At 37.1% G+C, this 21,857-nt stretch overlaps 1 protein-coding gene across 6 annotated transcripts in view; it reads right to left on the reverse strand.

The window, feature by feature from the left end:
• Window positions 1–563: 563 nt before the first annotated feature.
• ZNF568 (zinc finger protein 568) overlaps window positions 564–21,857 on the reverse strand; it is a 39,195-nt gene continuing 17,901 nt past the window's right edge. For all 6 annotated transcript variants that reach the window (XM_027078912.1, XM_027078909.1, XM_027078910.1 and 3 more), the window contains 3 exons: window positions 7,600–7,726; window positions 7,233–7,328; window positions 564–3,417 (listed from right to left, as the gene is read on the reverse strand). In XM_027078912.1, coding sequence (XP_026934713.1) covers window positions 1,835–3,417; window positions 7,233–7,328; window positions 7,600–7,726 — 1,806 coding nt within the window. In that variant the 3' untranslated portion in view covers window positions 564–1,834. The remainder of the gene's footprint in view (window positions 3,418–7,232; window positions 7,329–7,599; window positions 7,727–21,857) is intronic.

The following is a 21,857-nucleotide window of genomic DNA, read 5'->3' on the forward strand; positions in this document are numbered from 1 at the left end:
TAAGGAGAAATGCTGCCGCCTTCTGGCCGTTTCACACAACAGCAGCTTTAAACCCAGCGCTAATGGTCACTTAATATTCAAAATAATTGCAGGCCTGTAAATGACACCTGCCATCAAAAAAAATCCTGGGGTCGTAAATCGACCAGAAAATTCAAAAGACGTCAGCAAGACACATTAAGAGAGTAGGTATCATTAGACCTTGATGATGCCCTAAAATAGTAAATAAAATCACATTTGATTTGTCACACTGCTCTCTGATTTTCAAATTTTTAATAAATAATTATATACTTCCTTGAATCTAAGATATACTTGGTTGAAAACTGAGTTCTAAATTCAGAGTGTGAAAATGTGGGGGAAAAAAGCGTCATGGGATTGATAAAACATGTTAACTTCATTTTATATAGTAAACAGAACTATCACTTTTAATTACTACTTTTCTGGAAATAGTTTTCAAAAAATAGTTCAGCACCTGACAGGGCATATGAATCCATTGTAACATTTTATTCTCTGGGTATAGGCTTCCCCTAGAATAGGCTTCCCCATAAATCCTGAGAAATAAGTACAAAAACACTATTAAGATAAGACATCCATATCACCATTGTGTATCATTAACTTTTAAGATTTATTTTATATGCTACTCATCTTTTTTTAAGGCATAAAAATTACAAGTAAAGCTAAAAGCCCCCTTTGACCAACACCCTCAATCCTAATCTCCTGCCAGAGACAACACTATCAATAATTTGGTATGTGTCCTTTTTAATCCATTTAAAATAGTTTTACATACATATTTCAATAATAAAAACAATTCTATTCTTTGTGAATGATTTCACTCCAATTTACATGAATGTTATTATATGGTATGTTTCATCTGGATCTTGATTTTTTTTTTTCACTCAACATTATTTTAGATAACAACCATGTTACACAATACAGACCAAGCTCATTTCTTTTAACTGCTGTATACCATTCCATTATTTGAATATGTCACATTTTATTAATCCATTATCCCTTCAATATATATGTTGTTTTCAATTCAGATATATATATATATATTTTATTCATATTTATGAATTTCTTTAGGATGGATATCCAGAAGTGGAATGGCAGGGTCCTTTTAAAAAATATTTCCCTGCTTCAAAGTCATAGACAATATCCTGTTATTTCCTTTCAAGAAGTTCAGAGTTTGGCTTTTCACATTTCAGTGTTCAAATCCTTTGGAATTCTTTTTCTTTATATGTTGTAAGGTTGTATGTAATTTTATTTTCCCCAATATGGAGATTCAAATACTCCCAACTGTATTTATTGACTAGGCCGTCATTCTTCTACTGATTCACGATGTCATGTCTAATATATATATATATAAGTTTGCATATATTCATTCATTTACTTCTAGGCATTCTATTCTGTAAATCCTTTTTACTTATCCATTAATGTTCTAATACCACACACTATTATATGACCATAACTTCATAATACGTGTAGTATATGGTAGAAGGTGTGTCCTCTCTGTTCTTATTCAATATTGTCTCAGCAATCCATAGACTTTTATTTCATATGGATTTTAGAATCATTTGGTAAAGACCCTAGAAAATTCTTGTTAGATGTTTGGAACTATGTTAGGTCCATAGATTAATTTGGGGAGAAAAGACATTTTATGATATTGGGTTTTTCCATCTACATCCATCGTATTTCTCTCCATTTACTCAAGTCTTTTGCCCTTCAACAAAGCTTTACAATTTTTTCATAAAGACCTTTTTCATTTTTTGAGACTATGCCAAGATATTTTAAAGTTAAGTAAAGCATGGATTGAATTTAAGAGAAGGCCTTTATTCATTTAGTACACTCGGCGTTTCTCACCTGTATGACCTCTCTTATGTATAGAAAGGGATGCTCTTTGAGAGAATGCTTTCCCGCATTCATTACATTCAAAAGGTTTCTCACCGGTGTGAATTCTCATATGTATTATAAGTAATGAGCATTGAGAGAAGGCTTTTCCACATTTATTACATTCATACGGTTTCTCCCCTGTATGACTTCTAACGTGAAGAGTAAGGGATGAGATTCGAGAGAAGGCTTTGCCGCATTCATTACATTTAAATGGTTTCTCTCCAGTATGAATTTTTTCATGTTCAAGGAGATTTTGTCTCTGACTGAAAGCTTTTCCACATTGATTACAATGATAGGGTTTCTCTCCAGTATGAATTTTCTCATGTTCAGTGAGATTTGATTTCTGACTAAAGGCTTTCCCACATACTGTACATGCATAGGGTTTTTCACCAGTATGAATTCTCTGGTGTCGGATGAGGTTTGACATCTGAATAAAAGCTTTCCCACATTCATTACATTCATAAGGTTTCTCTCCAGTATGAATTTTTTGATGTGTAATGAGATTTTCTTTCCGGCTGAAGGCTTTTCCACATTCATTACATTCATAGGGTTTCTCAGCTGTATGATTTCTCATATGTACAGTAAGGGATGAGCTTTGAGAGAAGGCTTTCCCACATTCACTGCATACATAGGGTTTCTCCCCTGTATGACTTCTCATATGTATAATAAATACTGAGCATTGAGAGAAGGCTTTGCCACATTTATTACATTTATAGGGTTTCTCCCCTGTGTGACTTCTCATATGCAGATTAACAGATGACATTCGAGAAAAAGCTCTACCACATTCATTACATGCATAAGGTTTCTCGCCAGTATGAATTTTCTCATGCTCAATAAGATTTTGCTTCTGGCTAAAGGCTTTTCCACATTCCTTACATTCATAGGGTTTTTCTCCAGTATGAATTCTCTCATGTTCAATGAGATTTGATTTCTGACTGAAGGCCTTCCAACAATCCTTACATGCATAAGGTTTTTCTCCGGTATGAATTCTCTGGTGTCTAATAAGGTTTGACATTTGAATGAAAGCTTTTCCACATTCATTACACTTATATGGTTTTTCCCCAGTATGAATTTTTTGATGTGTAATAAGATTTTCCTTCCTACTGAAAGCTTTTCCACATTCCTTACATTCATACAGTTTCTCTCCAGCATGAATTCTCTCATGTCTGATGAGGTCAAATTTATGATTAAAGTCTTGTCCACACTGATTACACTTAAAGGGGGATACAACATGTGATGAGCAATGGTAAAATGGTTTCCCATACTTATTACACTCATAATTTTTCTCTCTTATACAGCCTTTCTCATAACTAAGTAAGTCTAAATTATGTTTAAAACCCTTATCAAATGAGTCATATTCATAGAAGTTTTGTCTTGAAGTAACAATGTCTGAGCCCAGAGGAAATACTTTTGCAACTTTTTTACATTCAATGACATTTTCCTTAATTAGAGTTTTCTTGGAGATGGATGTGACTTTCCTCACAAGTGTTTCCTGCTGCTCCTTGATCTGTTCATCATCTTCCCAAACTTCTAAAATGGAGGACCAAAAATTATAACTTTTGAATTTTTCTCCTACTGCATTATTGATAACATTTCAGAAATTTGTCAAAGTGGGGTTGATCTTTGATATTGGCTCTAGTCTCCCAATATGAAAGAAATCCAAAGTGCAAATGTCCCTAGTTTCTAAGATTTGAGAAGTTAACTCCTATAGATAATATTATGGAGAGAAAACTGCCATTAATAGGCCCAAGCTGCTCTGATTGATTTAAAAAACATACAATGCAGATACCAGTAAAATGAATAGAATAATTAAGATGAAAGGGCAAACACATAAATGACTGGATAGCAAGTCAAATGACTAGAGGATAAAATTAACACTTGTGGTTAAACAAAACAGATCGAATGTATATGTTTATTTCTCCGACTTCTTAAAATTCCATTGAAATGACAGTAAAAAATAAAGATTTAAACCCATAAGAACAAAGGAAATAGGAGTAAAAATAAGGGTAAACGAGGCATTTCAACAAAATACTGGAAGGCAAAAGGGTAAGAAAACTGTCAACTGATAGCTTAGCTAAGAAATTCAAGTTTTGAGCTATGAAGATGCAAACGTCCAACAACAAAGTGATTTGACAACAAAACACTAGAAAAGCTCAAAAATTGGAGGATTTAGATACTTAAAAGGCAGGGATAAGAGTGGGGCTTTAAAAACAGAGGATTAATTTAAAGCCTGGAGTTATATACTGATTTGAAGGCATGAATACATCTATATCATGAAGGTACATAAAGGAAAAAGGAGTCTATATGTAATTTAGAACTATTTTGGATAATGCTCAGTAAGGGCTGGAGAAAAGGAGTCATGTAAAACACAGTTCATAAAGGAATAAGAAAAAATAAACAGGAACTGAGGAGAAATCAGAATCCTTTAGAGAAAAGAAGACATTTCCAGGAAGGGTGATCCACAGGATCAAATATAGAAGAGGAATTCCTGTTTCAATATGGTGGAATTAAACACCTCTGTGTCCTCTCCTCTCTGCAAACATGAAGAAGAAACAAAAAAGAAAATATATCCTCAATAAAACTAAAAGACAGCTAAACTCCAATTCCAGAGTATAAGGAAAGACCAGAGGGTACACTGAACCAGGTAGGGAAGAAACCCAGACACTGGCTGTTCTTTCTTATCTTAGGCAGAAAGCATGGTGAACAGAGTTCTCCAAAACAGATGGAACACCCTGTGGACAGAATGAATGAGTCATTTTTTACAACAGTGGAATCCAGATGTGTTAAGACTGCATGGTGGCAGGAACATAATGGTCTTCTTCTGGCCCTGCCAAATGGTAGGGAAGGCAGAGCTATACAAGGAGATGCAAATAGCCATTATTCTTGTATAAGCAGGATGCTGGCATAGGAGGGTAGAAGAGATACTGAGTGCTAGAGGAAGCATGCAATTAATAATCTCTGATTCAGAAGAAGTAAAGGGCAAACCAACTCTTAACACCAAAACTTGTATGACAGAGGAAGTCAACAGAGCAACAGAGGCTTCCTACTAGCTCAAGAGTATTTTTCTAGACAATCTCCAGCACTCTCCTTCTGTAAATAGTGGGTCCAGCAGGAAATAACCTTATTCAAAGATGAGGAATGGGGCTTCCCTGGTGGCGCAGTGGTTGAGAGTCTGCCTGCCGATGCAGGGTACATGGGTTCGTGCCCCAGTCTGGGAAGATCCCACATGCCGCGGAGCGGCTGGGCCCATGAGCCATGGCCGCTGAGCCTGCGCATCTGGAGCCTGTGCTCCGCAATGGGAGAGGCCACAACAGCGAGAGGACCGCGTACCACAAAAAAAAAAAAAAAAAAAAAAAAAGATGAGGAATGTAGTTATAAAAGGAACCAGTATTTAGATCTATACCACACTACAAGAATCAAAAAACATGAATATACAAGCTTACAGGAAAAACTGATACTGACTGATCAATAAGCCTCATAAAGTTCTAAAGCTTTCAAGAAAAACAAACCTATGGGCATCTAGGCAAATAAATCAAGTCACCTATGAGGGAAAACAATCAGGCTTCAGATTTCTCTAAGCAACAATTCAAAGCCAAGAGGCAGCAGAGGACTATCTAAAGTCTTCAGGGAACTGTCTACAAAACCTCTAGGAAAGACAGTATGGCTCAAGAATTGTATACACAGCCAACTATCAACTAAATATAAAGGTTTTTAAAAAAAGATATTTGCTTGTTTGCAAAACCTCAGGGACTCCAGTTCCCACTAAATTATAAGCTCCATGAGCCCATGCCCAGAATAGTATTTTATCTATATTGTTATGACTATAAATGTGGTTTCCTTTTCCTTATATCTTCTACTCGGTTGTTGAAGTATACATGAAAACTACTGATTTTTATTTGTTAATTTGATACCCTACCATATCACTGGATTCTCTTACTATTTGTTGCAGTTGATTCTCTTGTGTTTTAAGGGATATAATCTTATCATCTATAAATAAAGATAGTTTTACAGGGCCCTTTCCAATTCTTCTAGTACTGATTTTTTTCTCTTGTCTGTTACTTAGGTATAAACTTAGTAAGAAATTTACAAAAGGTATAAAGGAAACCTTGGAAAGCATTTCTGAAGGACATAAAAATAGATCTGAACAAAGACAGAGAACACGTTCTTGGATAGAAAACCTCGACGTTATAAAGATGTCAGCACTCCGAAAGTTAATTTATGCTTCTAACACATTCCCACCAAAAAATCCAACACGTTTTTCTCTGGAAAGAGTAGTTGAATGTAAAATTCTTATGGTGAAATAAACAATCAAGAATAGACAGCACAGGGCCTCTGTGGTGGCACAGTGGTTAAGAATCCGCCTGCCGATGCAGGGGACACTGGTTCGAGTCCTGGTCTGGGAAAATCCCACATGCTGCAGAGCAACTAAGCCCATGCGCCACAACTACTGAGCCTGTGCTCTAGAGCCCACGAGCCACAACTACTGAGACTGTGTGCCACGACCACTGAAGCCCATGCACCTAGAGCCCGTGCTCTGCAACAAGAAGCAACCGCAATGAGAAGCCCGTGCACCATAATGAAGAGTAGCCCCTGCTCGCTGCAACTAGAGAAAGCCCACGTGCAGCAACAAAGACCCAATGCAGACACAAATAAGTAAATAAAATTAACAAAACAAAAAAAAGAATAGCCAGCACAACTCTAAAAAAAAAGTGTACTCAACTGGGAAAAGAAAGGGACTGAGTGTCAAGGGTAAGAGACACTCACTTTTCAATGTTATCTTTTGGACTGTTTATATTTTTTAACTAAGTGTGCATACATTATATTTCAAAAAAATTAAAGGAATGAAAGTGTAAATAAGCAGGAAGGAGGTAACAGTTTGTAAGCCAGAAACTTTTAAACCTATGCGGGATTGTGAGAGTTGTGAAGTACAATGGAAAGTGTGAGTATTGTTACAAAACAAATCTGAGGCTTTTCAAAATAGAAAGAAAAGGAATCTAACTCTGAAACAAATGTGTTTTTAAAATACTATACATCCACCAAATACTGAATGCATAAGAAAAAACCCTATGAACACAAAGCAAAGAGAGAGCTTAAGGATCATAGAGAGGGACACTAATCCTGAAAGTAATGCTGTAAATGAACTAGGGAAGTTTTGGTATCTAAAATTTGAAAAAAGGAAGATAGCTCCAATACAGTATTTGGAAGTGTCACCATAATCCAAGGCATTCATACCTTTTGTCACTGTAGAAGACTTAAGCAAATCTTGGAAAATGTGAAATGGTATCAACCCCCTGAACAACTGTCATGTGTCTTTCTCATTCAGACCTGCATTTTCACTTATTCACCTGGACAGGGCCTCCCAAGCATTTCTTCTTCTATCACCCATGGCTCCTCTTCCTGCTCCAACTTGAAGATCACATCTGGTTTGGTGACTTGGCAGCCTATTATGAAAGACAACAAAGGACTTGGATATTAATGCTGGAGACAACCATCCAGACCTTGGGTTGAGTCCTGGGGACTTGAGGGGCTATGAAAGATGAGGATGGAGGAACTTCCACAGTGAGACAAAGTAATTAGCCTTTACCCTAAAGACAAGCACATACAATGAAATGAAGAAAGGGAAGGCTAGTTAAAGACATCTGGCAAGTTGAAGTCGTCACAGATTTCAAAGATAGAAAAGAATTCTGTGTAAAATTGCAAAGTTACCCTTACCCACTGTGACTAGGTTGCTATAGTTCTCCAGCATCACATCACGGTACAAGTCCCTCTGAGCAGGTTTCATTTGCTGCCATTCCTCCTGGGTGAGGTCCACAGCCACATCCTTAAATGTTACTGTTCCCTGTAAAAAGACAATTTGAAGTCATCAAAACTAAACACTGTGGTCAAAACATCTAAGAACCCATTTAGCTGATCAGATACCATATATCAGGCTTGCATATTTACGTAATTTTGTATTTATACTATACGGAAAAAATATACCGTAATAGAAATATCCTGTAGAAGTATGTTAATTACTGAATCAGCAAACTGATGAATTCATTATCTATTATTCAGGAAGCTGGAAATAGTGGTCATTGATTTATACTAGGCTGTGACAGAGATGACATAGACATGATTCATAGGTAACTGGCTCAGAACTGTCCAAGCAATTATGTAATCTAGTAAGAAAGAGGACTTGGAAATAGTGGGGAAGGAGGAGAAATAAAGCTGGAGGAAGGAGGAGAGGTATGAAAATTTGAACATGCAAAATTTGATATTTCTAGGACTTCCAGATGGAAATGTCCACTATGCAGCTGGAGGTATGAAGAAAGGAGATGAGAATTTGTTAGCCATCAACTGAAAATTGGGAGCTGAATCCATGGCAGAAGGATATGAGTGGTTGTAAAGAACATATATGGTAGATTGGTTCAAGATGGTGGAGTAGAAGGATGTGTGCTCACTCCCTCTTGCAAGAGCACCGGAATCACAACTAACTGCTGAAAATCATTGACAGGAAGACACTGGAACTCACCAAAAAAGATGCCCCACATCTAAAGACAAAGGAGAAGCTGCAATGAAATGGTAGGAGGGGTGCAATCACAATAAAATCAAATCCTATAACCACTGGGTGGGTGACTCACAATTACACCACCCACTGGAGTGAGGGTTCTGAGCCCCATGTCATGATTGCCAACCTGGGGGTCTGGCAACAGGAGGGGGAATTCCCAGAGAGGCAGACTTTGAAGGCTGGCAGGATTTGATTGCAGGAAATAGACAGGACTGGGGGAAACAGAGACTCCACTCCTGGAGAGCACACACAAACCAGTGTGCACATCAGGACGCAGGGGGAAGGATCAGTGACCCCATAGGAGAACCAGACCTACCTGCTAGTGTTGGAGGGTCTCCTGCAGAGGCAGGGGGTGGCTGTGGCTCACCACGGGGACAAGGACACTGGCAGCAGAAGTTCTGGGAAGTACTCCTTGGCAGGAGCCCTCCCGGAGTCCACCATTAGCCCCACCAAAGAACATGTAGCCTCCAGTGCTGGGTCACCTCAGGCCAAACAACCAACAGGGAGGGAACTCAGCCCTACCTATCAGCAGACAAGTGGATTAAAGTTTTACTGAGCTCTGCCCACCAGAGCAACACCATCTCTACCTACTACCAGTCTCTCCCATCAGGAAGCTTACACAAGCCTCTTATATAGACTCATCCACCAGAGGGCAGACAGCAGAAGCAAAAAGAACTACAATCCTGCAGCCTGTGGAACAAAAACCACATTCATGGAAAGATAGACAAAATGAAAAGGTAGAGGACTATGTACCAGATGAAGGAACAAGATAAAACACCAGAAAAACAACTAAATGAAGTGGAGATAGGCAATCTTCCATTAAAAAGAATTCAGAATAATGATAATGAAGATCATCCAAAACCTCAGAAAAGGAATGGAGGCAAAAATGGAGAAGATGCAAGAAATGTTTAACAAAGACCTAGAAGAATTAAAGAACCAAAAAACAGAGATGAACAATACAATAACTGAAAAGAAAAATACACTAGAAGAAATGAATAGCAGAATAACAGAGGCAGAAGAATGGATAAGTGAACTGGAAGAGAGAATGGTGGAATTCAGTGCCACAAAACAGAATAAAGAAAAAAGAATGAAATAGATTATTACTCAGCCATATAAAGGAACAAAATTGAGTTATCTGTAGTGAGGTGGATGGATCTAGAATCTGTCATACAGAGTGAAGTAAGTCAGAAAGAGAAAAACAAATACTGTATGCTAATGCATATATACGGAATTTTAAAGAGCAGTACTGATGAACCTAGTGGCAGGTCAGGAATAAAGATGCACACGTAGAGAATGGACTTGAGGGCATGGCAGAGAGGGAAAGCTGGGATGAAGTGTGAGAGTAGCATTGACATATATACACTACCAAATGTAAAACGGATGGCTAGAGGGAAGCAGCTGCATAGCACAAGGAGATCAGCTCAGTGCTTTGTGACGACCCAGAGGGATGGGATAGGGAGGGTGGAAGGGAGGCTTAAGAAGGTGGGGATATGGGGATATATGTATACATATAGCTGATTCACCTTGTTATACAGCAGAAACTAACACAACATTGTAAAGCATTTATACTCCAATGAAGATGTGAAGAAAAAAGAAAAAAATAATGAAAAGAAATGAAGACAGCCTAAGAGACCTCTGGGACAACATTAAATGCAAAAACATTCACATTAGAGGGGTCCCAGAAGGAAAAAAAAGAGAGAAAGGACCCAAGAATATATTTGAAGAGATTATAGACGAAAACATCCCTAACATGGGAAAGGAAATAGCCACCCAAGTCCAGGAAGTGCAGAGTCCCAGGCAGGATAAATGCAAGGAGAAACACACCAAGACACATAGTAATTAAGTTGACAAAAATTAAAGACAAAGAAAAATTATTAAAAGCAACAAGGGAAAAATGACAAATAACATACAAGGGAACTACCGTAAGGTTAACAGCTGATTTTTCAGCAGAAACTCTGCAAGCCAGAAGGCAGTGACATGATATATTAAAGGAGATAAAAGGGAAGAATCTATAACCAAGATTACTCTATCCAGCAAGGATCTCATTCAGATTCAATGGAGAAATCAAAAGCTTTACAGACAAGCAAAAGATAAGAGAATTCAGCACCACCAAACCAGCTCTACAACAAATGCTAAAGGAACTTCTCTAAGTGGAAATCACAAGAGAAGAAAAGGACATACAGGGCTTCCCTGGTGGCGCAGTGGTTGAGAGTCCGCCTGCCTATGCAGGGGACACAGGTTTGTGCCCCAGTCCGGGAAGATCCCACATGCTGTGGAGTGGCTAGGCCCGTGAGCCATGGCCACTGAGCCTGCATGTCCGGAACGTGTACTCCTCAATGGGAGAGGCCACAACAATGAGAGGCCCGCGTACGGCAAAAAAAAAAAAAAAAAAAAAAAAAAACCTACAAAAACAAACGCATAACAATTAAGGAAATGGTAATAGGAACAAAGATATCAATAATTACACTAAACGTAAATGAATTAAATGCTCCAACCAAAAGACATGGGCTTGCTGAATGGACACAAAAACAAGACCCATATATATGCTGTCTACAAGAGACCCACTTCAGACCTAGGGACACATAGAGACTGAAAGTGAGGGGATGGAAAAAGATATTCCATGCAAATGGAAACCAAAAGAAAGCTGGAGTAGCAATATTCATATCAGATACATAGACTTTAAAATAAAGGATGTTACAAGAGACAAGGAAGGACATTACATAATGATCAAGGGAGCAATCCAAGAAGAAGACATAACAATTATAAATATATATGCACCCAACATAGGAGCACCTAAATACATAAGGCAAATGCTAACAGCCATAAAAGAGGAAATCAACAGTGACACAATAATAGTGGGGGACTTTAACTCTCACTTACACCAATGGACAGACCATCCAGACAGAAAATTCATAAGGAAACAGAAGCTTTAAGTGACATAATAGACCAGATAGATTTAATTCATATTTATAGGACATTCCATTCAAAAGCTGCAGATTACACTTTCTTCTCAAGTGCACACGGAACATTCTACAGGATAGATCACATCTTAGGTCACAAATCAAGCCTCGGTATATTTAAGAAAATTGATATCACATCAAGCATCTTTTCTGACCACAACGCTATGAAATTAGAAATAAATTACAAGGAAAAAAGGAAAAAACACAAACACATGAAAGGTAAACAATACATTACTAAGTAACCAAGAGATCACTGAAGAAATCAAAGACGAAAACAACAAATACCTAGAGACAAAAGGACAACGCATACACGATGATCCAAAACTGATGGAATGCAGCAAAAGTAGTTCTAAGAGGGAAGTTTATAGCAATAGAATCCTACCTCAAGAAACAAAAAAAAATCTCAAATAAACAATCTAACTTTACACCTAAAAGAACTAGAGAAGAAGAACAAACAAAACCCAAACTTAGACGAAGGAAAGAAATCATAAAGATCAGAGCAGAAATAAATGAAATAGAAACAAAACAATAGCAAAGCTCAATAAAACGAAAAGCTGGTTCATTGAGAAGATAAACAAAATTGATAAACCTTTAGCCAAACTCATCAAGAAAAAGAAAGAGCAGACTCAAATCAATAGAGTTAGAAATGAAAAAGGAGAAGTTACAATGGACACCACAGAAATACAAAGCATCATAAGAGACTACGACAAGCAACTCTGTGCCAATAAAATGGACAACATGAGCAATGGACAAATTCTTAGAAAGGTGTTACCTTCAAAGACTGAACCAGGAAGAAATAGAAAATATGAACAGACCAATCACAAGTAATGGAATTGAAACTGTGATTAAAAATCTCCCAACAAACAAAAGTGCAGGATCAGATGGCTTCACAGGTGAATTCTATCAAACATTCAGAGAAGAGCTAACACCCATCCTTCTCAAACTCTTCCAAAAAATTGCAGAGGAACACTCCCAAACTCATTCTATGAGGCCACCATCACCCAGATACCAAAACTAGACAAAGATACTCCAAAAATGAAAATTAACAGACCAATATAACAGATGAAAATAGATGCAAAAATCCTCAACAAAATGATAGCAAACAGAATCCAACAGCACATTAAAAGGAAAATACACCATGATCAAGTGGGCTTTATCCCAGGGATGCAAGGATTCTTCAATATACACAAATCAATCAATGTGATACACCATATTAACAAACTGAAGAATAAAAACCATATGATCATTTCAACAGATGCAGAAAAAGTTTTTGACAAAATTCAACACCAATTTATGATAAAAACTGTCCAGAAAGTGGGCATAGAGGGAACCTATCTCAACATAATAAAGGCCATATATGACAAACCCACAGCAAACATCATTCTCAATGGTGAAAAACTGAAAGTATGTCCTCTAAGATCAGGAACAAGACAAGGATGTCCACTCTTGCCACTATTATTCAATATAGTTTTGGATGTCTTAGCCATGGCAATCAGAGAAGAAAAAGAAATAAAAGGAATACAAATTGGAAAAGAAATAAAACTGTCACTATTTGCAGATGACATGATACTATGCATAGATAATCCTAAAGATGCCACCAGAACACTACTAGAGCTAATCAATGAATCTGGTAAAGTTGCTGCATACAAAATGAATGCACAGAAATGTCTTTCATTCATATATACTAACAACAAATGATCAGAAAGAGAAATTAAGGAAACAATCCCATTCACCATTGCTACAAAAAGAATAAAATACCTGGAATAAACCTACTTAAGGAGGTAAAAGACCTGTACTCAGAAAACCATAAGACACTGATGAAAGAAATCAAAGATGACACAGATGGAGAAATATACCATGTTCTTGGATTGGAGGAATCAACATTGTGAAAATGACTATACTATCCAAAGCAATCTACAGATTCAATGCAATCCCTATCAAACTACCAATGGCATTTTTTACAAAACTAGAACAAAAAATCTTAAAATTTGTACGGAGACACAAAAGACCCAGAATAGCCAAAGCAATCTAGAGGGAAAAAAACAGAGCTGGAGGAATCAGACTCCCTGACTGCAGACTATACTACAAAGCTACAGTGATCAAGACAATATGGTACTGGCACAAAAACAGAAATATAGACCAATGGAACAGGATAGAAAGCCCAGAGATAAACCGATGCACCTATGGTCAACTAATCTATGACATAGGAGGCAAAGATATACAATGGAGAAAAGACAGCCTTTCAATAAGTGGTGCTGGGAAAACTGGACAGCTACATGTAAAAGAATGAAATTTGAACACTCCCTAAAACCATACACAAAAATAAAGTCAAAATGGATTAAAGACCTAAATGTAAACCGGACACTGTAAAACTCTCAGAGGAAAACATAGGAAGAACACGCTTTGGCATAAATCACAGCAAGATCTTTTTTGACCCACCTCCTAGAGTAATGGAAATGAAAACAAAAATAAACAAATGGGGCCTAATGAAACTTAAAAGCTTTTGCACAGCAAAGGAAACTGTAAACAAGACGAAAAGACAACCTCAGAATGGGAGAAAATATTTGCAAATGAATCAATGGACACAGGACTAATCTCCAAAATATATAAACAGCTCATGCAGCTCAATATTAAAAAAACAAACAACCCAATCCAAAAATGGGCAGAAGACCTAAATAGACATTTCTCCAAAGAAGACACACAGATGGCCAAGAAACACATGAAAAGCTGCCAACATCACTAATTAAAGAAATGCAAATCAAAACTACAATGAGGTATCACCTCACACCAGTTAGAATGGGCATCATCAGAAAATCTACAAACAACAAATGCTGGAGAGGGTGTGGAGAAAAGGGAACCCTCTTGCACTGTTGGTGGGAATGTAAATTGATACAGCCACTATGGAGAACAGTATGGAGCTTCCTTAAAAAACTAAAAATAGAATTACCATACGATCCAGCAATCCCACTACTGAGCATATACCCAGAGAAAACCATAATTCAAAAAGACACATGCACCCCAATGTTCACTGCAGCACTATTTACAATAGCCAGGTCATGGAAGCAACCTAAAAGCCCATCGACAGATGAATGGATAAAGAAAATGTGGTACATATATACCATGGAATATTACTCAGCCGTAAAAAGGAAGGAAACTGGGTCATTTGTTGAGACGTGGATGGATCTAGAGACTGTCATACAGAGTGAAGTAAGAAAGAGAAAAACAAATATCATATATTAATGCATATATGTGGAACCTAGAAAAATGGTACAGATGAACCTGTGTGCAAGGCTGGAATAGAGACACAGATGTAGAGAACAAACGTATGGACACCAAGGGGGGAAATTGGGGGCGGAGTTGTGTTGTTGTTGTTGGTGGGATTAATTGGGAGATTGGGATTGACATATATACATTAATATGCATAAAAGCGATAACTAATAAGAATCTGCTGTATTAAAAATAAAATAAAATAAAATTCAAAAAAAAAAAAGAACATACATGGTAGGTAAAGGGCCAAGGTCAGAATCAACCATTAAGCATCAAAGAAAGGGTCTTAGGTTTTTGTTTCTTGCTTATATTTACAGTCGTGGGATGAGAATAAAACCATGAGAGTGGTGTGACAGAAACTAAAAAACAAATGATAAATTTTTAGAAAAGAATGTTACTTGATCACGAAAACCAACTCTTCCTCTCCATTTAAAAACTTCAGTATCCAAATAAGGAAAAATCTTTACCTGCAAAGGCTCTAAGAAAGAAATATATATCCCATATTTGGGAGAATATTCAAGAAACAGTATAAATAAGATAGAAAAATGGGAAATACAAATGGAAATTACTCAAAGCTGAATCACAATTAATGTTTCTCAGAAACTATCTCTATGATCATTACTACCATCAATATCATCATCACTGTCATCTATTGAGTACTTATATGCCAAGCATTGTTAGAATTTCTTTAGATATATTAACTTCCAAAATTCCCCTAATAAGGTTATGAAGTAGCTACTGTTATTATCCATTTGAAAGGTAAGGAAACCAGCACTAAGAGTTAACTTTCCTAGGGTCATAAAACTACTATGTGGTAGAGCTGAGATTCCAGCCCAAGCAGTGTAGCTGCAGAGCCCATGTTTTTATCCATCATATTATACTTCTCCAAGTCAGCAGGAAGTCTCAGAATCCCAAAAATATTCCCCAATTCAAGATAGACAATTGGAAACACAAGAGAGTCTGCTGCCCTCTGAGACCAGGGGTGGGGGGCACACCTGGGCCTCTTCTGTTCCTTGAGCCTAAGCCTCACCCCCCACAGCCCCCAGGGCCTTTTCCAGCCCTGTGGGTCCTGAGCATTTGCCGCACCAACCACCCAAACCTCACCCTTGCTTAGGCCCTGCCCTCCACAGCCAAGGCCTTTCCCCCCCTCCTTTTTTATCTATTTCTTTTCCCTCCTCTTTTTTATTATTGTGGTACAGATGTACCTTCCGGTTGTTTATACATCTATATTTAAAATTTTATATTCTTCCTAACATATCTGTTAGTTTCCTAGTCTAATTTTATTTTTTACTTTGCTATTGTTCTTTTTATTTTTTTGCTGCCCCAGGTGGCTTGCAGGATATTGGTTCATGAGCATGGGGTCAGGCTGTAGCTCCTGCAGTGGGAGCTCTGGGTCTGAACCACTGGAATAACAGAGAACCTCAGACCCCAGGGAATATTCAACACAGTGAGGTCTCACAGAGTTCCTCATCTCAGCACCAAGACCCAGCTCTACCCAATAACCTACAAACTCCAGTGTTGGAAGCCTCAGGCCAAACAACCAGTAACACAGGAATAATATCCCACTCATAAAAAAGAAAAAAAGAAGAGACAGCAAAAAAATATGTCACAGATGAAGGAGCAAGCTATAAGACCAAATAAATGAAGAGGAAATAGGCCATCTACCTGAAAAAGAATTCAGAGTAATGAGAGTAAAGATGATCCAGAATCTCGGAAATGGAATGGAGGCATGGATTGAGAAAATACAAGAAATGTTTAACAAAGATCTAGAACTAAAGAACAAACAGAGATGAACAACACAATAACTGAAGTGAAAAATACACTAGAAGGAATCAATAATAGAATAACTAAGGCAGAAGAACAAATAAGTGAGCTGGAAGACAAAATGGTGGAAATAACTGCCGAGGAGCAGAATAAAGAAAAAAGAATGAAAAGAATTGAAGACAATCTCAGAGACCTCTGGGACAACAATAAACACACCAGCATTCGAATTATAGGGGTCCCAGAAGAAGAAGAGAAAAAGAAAGGGTCTGAGAAAATATTTGAAGAGATTATAGTTGAAAACTTCCCTCACATGGGAAAAGAAATAGTCACCCAAGTATAGGAAGCACAGAGAGTCCCATACGGGATAAACCCTAGGAAAAACACACCAAGACACATCTTAATCAAACTAACAAAAATGAAATTCAAAGAAAAAATATTAAAAGCAGCAAGGGAAAAACAAAAAATAACATACAAAGGAATCCCCATAAGGTTATCAGCTGATTTTTCAGCAGAAACTCTGCAGGCCAGAAGGGAATGACAGGATATACTTAACGTGATGAAAGAGAAAAACCTACAACCAAGATTACTCTACCCAGCAAGGATCTCATTCAGATTCGAGGGAGAAGTCAAAAGCTTTTCAGACAAGCAAAAGCTAAGAGAATTCAGCACCAACAAACCAGGTTTACAACAAATGCTAAAGGAACTTCTCTAAGTGGGAAACACAAGAGAAGAAACAGACTGACAAAAACAAACCCAAAACAATTAAGAAAACAGTAATAGGAACATACATATCGATAATAACCTTGAATGTAAATGGACTACATGACCTAACCAAAAGACACAGACTGGCTGAATGGATACAAAAACAAGACCCATACATATGCTGTCTACAAGAGACCCACTTCAGACCTAGGGATACATATAGACTGCATGTGAAGGGATGGAAAAAGATACTCCATGCAAATGCACATCAAAAGAAAGCTGGAGTAGCAATACTCGTATCAGATAAAATAGACTTTAAAATAAAGACTGTTACAAGAGATAAGGAGGGACACTACATAATGATCAAAGGATCAATCCAAGAGGAAGATACAACAATTATAAATGTTTATGCACAACACAGGAGCACCTCAATACATAAGGCAAATGCTAACAACTACGAAAGGTGAAGTTGACAGTAACACAATAATAATAGGGGACTTTAATACCCCACTTACACCAATGGACAGATCATCCAAACACAAAATAAGTAAGGAAACACAAGCTTTAAATGACACAACAGACCAGATAGATCTAACTGATATTTATAGGACATTCCACCCAAAAGTAGCAGAATACACTTTCTTCTCAAGTGCACATGGAACATTCTCCAGGATAGATCACATCTTGGGTCACAAATCAAGCCTCAGAAAATTTAAGAAAATTGAAATCATACCAAGCATCTTTTCTGACCACAACGCTATGAGATTGGAAATCAATTACAGAAAAAAAAAACTGTAAAAAACACAAATACATGGAGGCTAAACAGTGCACTACTAGATAACCAAGAGATCACTGAAGAAATCAAAGAAAAAATTTAAAAAATACATAGAAATAAATGACAATGAAAACACAGCAACCCAACACCTATGGGACGCAAAAGCAGTTCTAAGAGGGAAGTTTATAGCAATACAATCTCGCCTCAAGAAACAAGAAAAATCTCAAATAAACAATCTAACCCTACACTTAAAATAACTAGAGAAAGAAGAACAAACAAAACCCAAAGTCAGTAGAAGGAAAGAAATCATAAAGATCAGAGCAGAAATAAATGAAATAGAAATGAAGAAAATAGCAAAGATCAATAAAACTAAAAGCTGGTTCTTTGAGAAGATAAACAAAATTGATAAACCCTTAGCCAGACTCATCAAGAAAAAAAGGGAGAGGACGCAAATCAATAAAATTGGAAATAAAAAGGAGAAATCACAATTGAAACTGCAGAATACAAACGATTATAAGAGACGACTACAAACAACCATATGCCAAAGAAATGGACAAATTCTTGGAAAGGTACAATTTTCCAAGACTGAGCCAGGAAGAATTAGAAAACATAAACAGACCTATCACAAGTAATGAAATTGAAATCGTAATTAAAAATCTTCCAACAAACAGAAGTCCAGGACCAGATGGCTTCACAGGTGAATTCTATCAAACATTTAGAGAAGAGCTAACACCAATCCTTCTCAAACTCTTCCAAAAATTGCAGAGGGAGGAACAATTCCAAATTCATTCTACAAAGCCACCATCACCCTGATACCAAAACCAGAAAAAGATATCACAAAAAAAGAAAATTATAGACCAATATCACTGATGAACATAGATGCAAAAATCCTCAACAAAATACTAGCAAACAGAATCCAACAGCACATTAAAAGGACCATATACCATGATCAAGTGGGATTTATCCCAGGGATGCAAGGATTCTTCAATATGCGTAAATCAATCAATATGATATACCACATTAACAAATTAAGGAATAAAAACCATATGATCATCTCAATAGATGCAGAAAAAGCTTTTGACAAAATTCAACATCCATTTATGATAAAAACTCTCCAGAGAGTGGGCATAGAGGGAACCTACCCATATATGACAAACCCACAGCAAGCATCATACCCAATGGTGAAAAACTGAAAGCATTTCCACTAAGATCAGGAAGAAGACAAGGATGTCCATTCTCGCCACTCTTATTCAACATAGTTTTGGAAGTCCTATCCACAGCAATCAGAGAAGAAAAAGAAATGAAAGAAATACAAATTGGAAAAGAAGAAGTAAGACTGTCACTGTTTGCCAATGACATGATACTATACATAGAAAATCCTAAAGATGCCACCAGAAAACTACTAGAACTAATCAATGAATTTGGTAAGGATGAAGGATGCAAAATTAAGGCATAGAAATCGCTGGCATTTCTATACACCAACAATGAAAAGTCAGAAAGAGAAATTAAGGAAACAATTCCATTCACGATTGCAACAAAAGAATAAAACCTAGGAATAAACCTGCCTAAGGAGGTGAAAGATTTGTATTCAGAAAACTATAAGACACTGATGGAAGAAATCAAAGATGACATAAACAGATGGAGAAATATACCATGTTCTTGGATCGGAAGAATCAATATTGTGAAAAGACTATACTACCCAAAACAATCTACAGATTCAATACAAGCCCTATCAAAATACCAATGGCATTCTTCAAAGAATTAGAACAAAAAATTTTACTATTTACAATAGCCAGGACATGGAAGCAACCTAAATGTCCATCAAGAGATGAACGGATAAAGAAGATGTGGCATATATATACAATGGAATATTACTCAGCCATAAAAAGAAATGAAACCGAGTTATTTGTAGTGAGGTGGATGGACCTAGAGTCTGTCATACAGAGTGAAGTAAGTCAGAAAGAGAAAAACAAATGCTGTATGCTAACACATATATGGAATCTAAAAAAAAAAAAAAAAAGGTTCTGATGAACCTAGGGGCAGGACAGGAATAAAGATTCAGACGTAGAGAATGGACTTGAGGACACAGGGAGGGGGAAGGGTAAGCTGGGATGAAGTGAGAGAGTAGTATGGGCATATATACACTACCAAATGTAAAACAGACAGCTAGTGGGAAGCAGCTGCATAGCACAGGGAGATCAGCTCAGTGCTTTGTGACTACCTAGAGGGGTGGGATAGGGAGGGTGGGAGGGAGGGAGGTGCAAGAGGGAGGGGATATGGGGATATATGTATACATATAGCTGATTCACTTTGTTATACAGCAGAAACTAACACAACATTGTAAAGCAATTATACTCCAATAAAGATGTTAACAAATAAATTAAATTAAATTAAATACATGAGGAGTGCCTTTTTTAATGTAAAAAAAAGACATGAGACATGGAGAAGAGAAAGGAAAATGGCAGACATAATTTAGTGTCAACATTAGTGGTAAATGGATTGAACAATCAAAAAGGCAGAGACTGTCAGACTGGATAGAAAAACAAGATCAAACTATATGCCGTCTATAGGAGACATACTTTAGGTTCAAACATAAAAGTCAACTAAAATAAATTGACGGGAAAAAATATATCATGCAAAAAATAACCATAAAAAACTGGAGTGAATATACTAATATTAGACAAAATAGACTTTAATACAAAAACTGGGGACTTCCCTGGTAGTCCAGTGGTTAAGAATCCACCTTCCAATGCAGGGGACATGGGTTTGATCCCTGGTCAGGGAGCTAAGATCTCACATGCTGCAGGGCAAATGAGCCTGCGCGTCACAACTACTGAGCCCGCACACCACAACTAGTGAGCCCGCATGCTGCAACTACAGCCCTTGTGCCACAACAACAGGGTCCACGTGCTCTGGAGCCTGTGTGCCACAACAAAGAGCCCATGTGCCGCAACCAAGAACTGACACAGCCAAATAAATAAATGAATATTTAAAAAAGGAAATCAATCAAATAGAGAACAGAAAAATGATAGAAAGAATCGATAAGGCCAAAAATTGGTTCCCTGAAAAGATCAACAAAATTGACTAACCTTTAAGTTGACCAAGAAAAAGAGAGAATGCTCAAAACATTAAACTCAGAAATGAAAGAGGAGACATTACTACTAACCTTACAGGATTAAAAAGGATTATAGTGAAATACTATGAAGAACAGTATGGTAACAAATTAGATGATTTACATGAAATGGACAAATTCCTAGAAAGACACAAAGTAATGAACCTGCTCAAGGACAGAAAAAAAGAAAATCTGAATAAACCTGTATCAAGTAAAGAGATTCAATTAGTAATCAAAAAACTACCCACAAAAAAAAGCTCAGGGCTAGATGGCTTCACTGGTAAATTCTACCAAACACCAAAGAACAGTTAATACCAATACTTCACAAAATCTCCCAAAATAGAAGAGGAGTGAATGCTCCTTCTATGAGGCCAGTATTACCCTGATATACCAAAGACAAAAAAAAAAAGAAAAAAAGAAAAAGAAAACTACCGACCACTATCTCTTATTAATACAGAGGTAAAAATCCTCAACAAAATACTAACAAATTTAATCTAACAATATATAAAAAGGGAACACAGATGTTTATAACAGCTTTAATTCATAATTGCCAACACCTGGAAGCAATCAAGATGTCCCTTAGTAGGTGAATGGATAAATAAATTGTGGTACATCCAGATAAAGGAATATTACTCAATGCTAAAAAGGAATGTGCTATCAAGCCAGGAAAACACATGGAGGAACCTTAAATGCATATAATTAAGTGAAAGAAGCTGACTTGAAAAAAAAAAAGAAGCTGACTTGAAAAGCCTATATACAGTATGATTCCACTATATGACATTCTGGAAAAGGCAAAACTATAGAGACAGTAAAAAGATTAGTGGATACCAGGGGCTGGAGGAG

Source organism: Aethalodelphis obliquidens, unplaced genomic scaffold (genome assembly GCF_003676395.1).
Source record: "Aethalodelphis obliquidens isolate GAN/ISIS:26980383/991018 unplaced genomic scaffold, ASM367639v1 scaffold43, whole genome shotgun sequence".
NCBI lineage: Eukaryota > Metazoa > Chordata > Mammalia > Artiodactyla > Delphinidae > Aethalodelphis > Aethalodelphis obliquidens.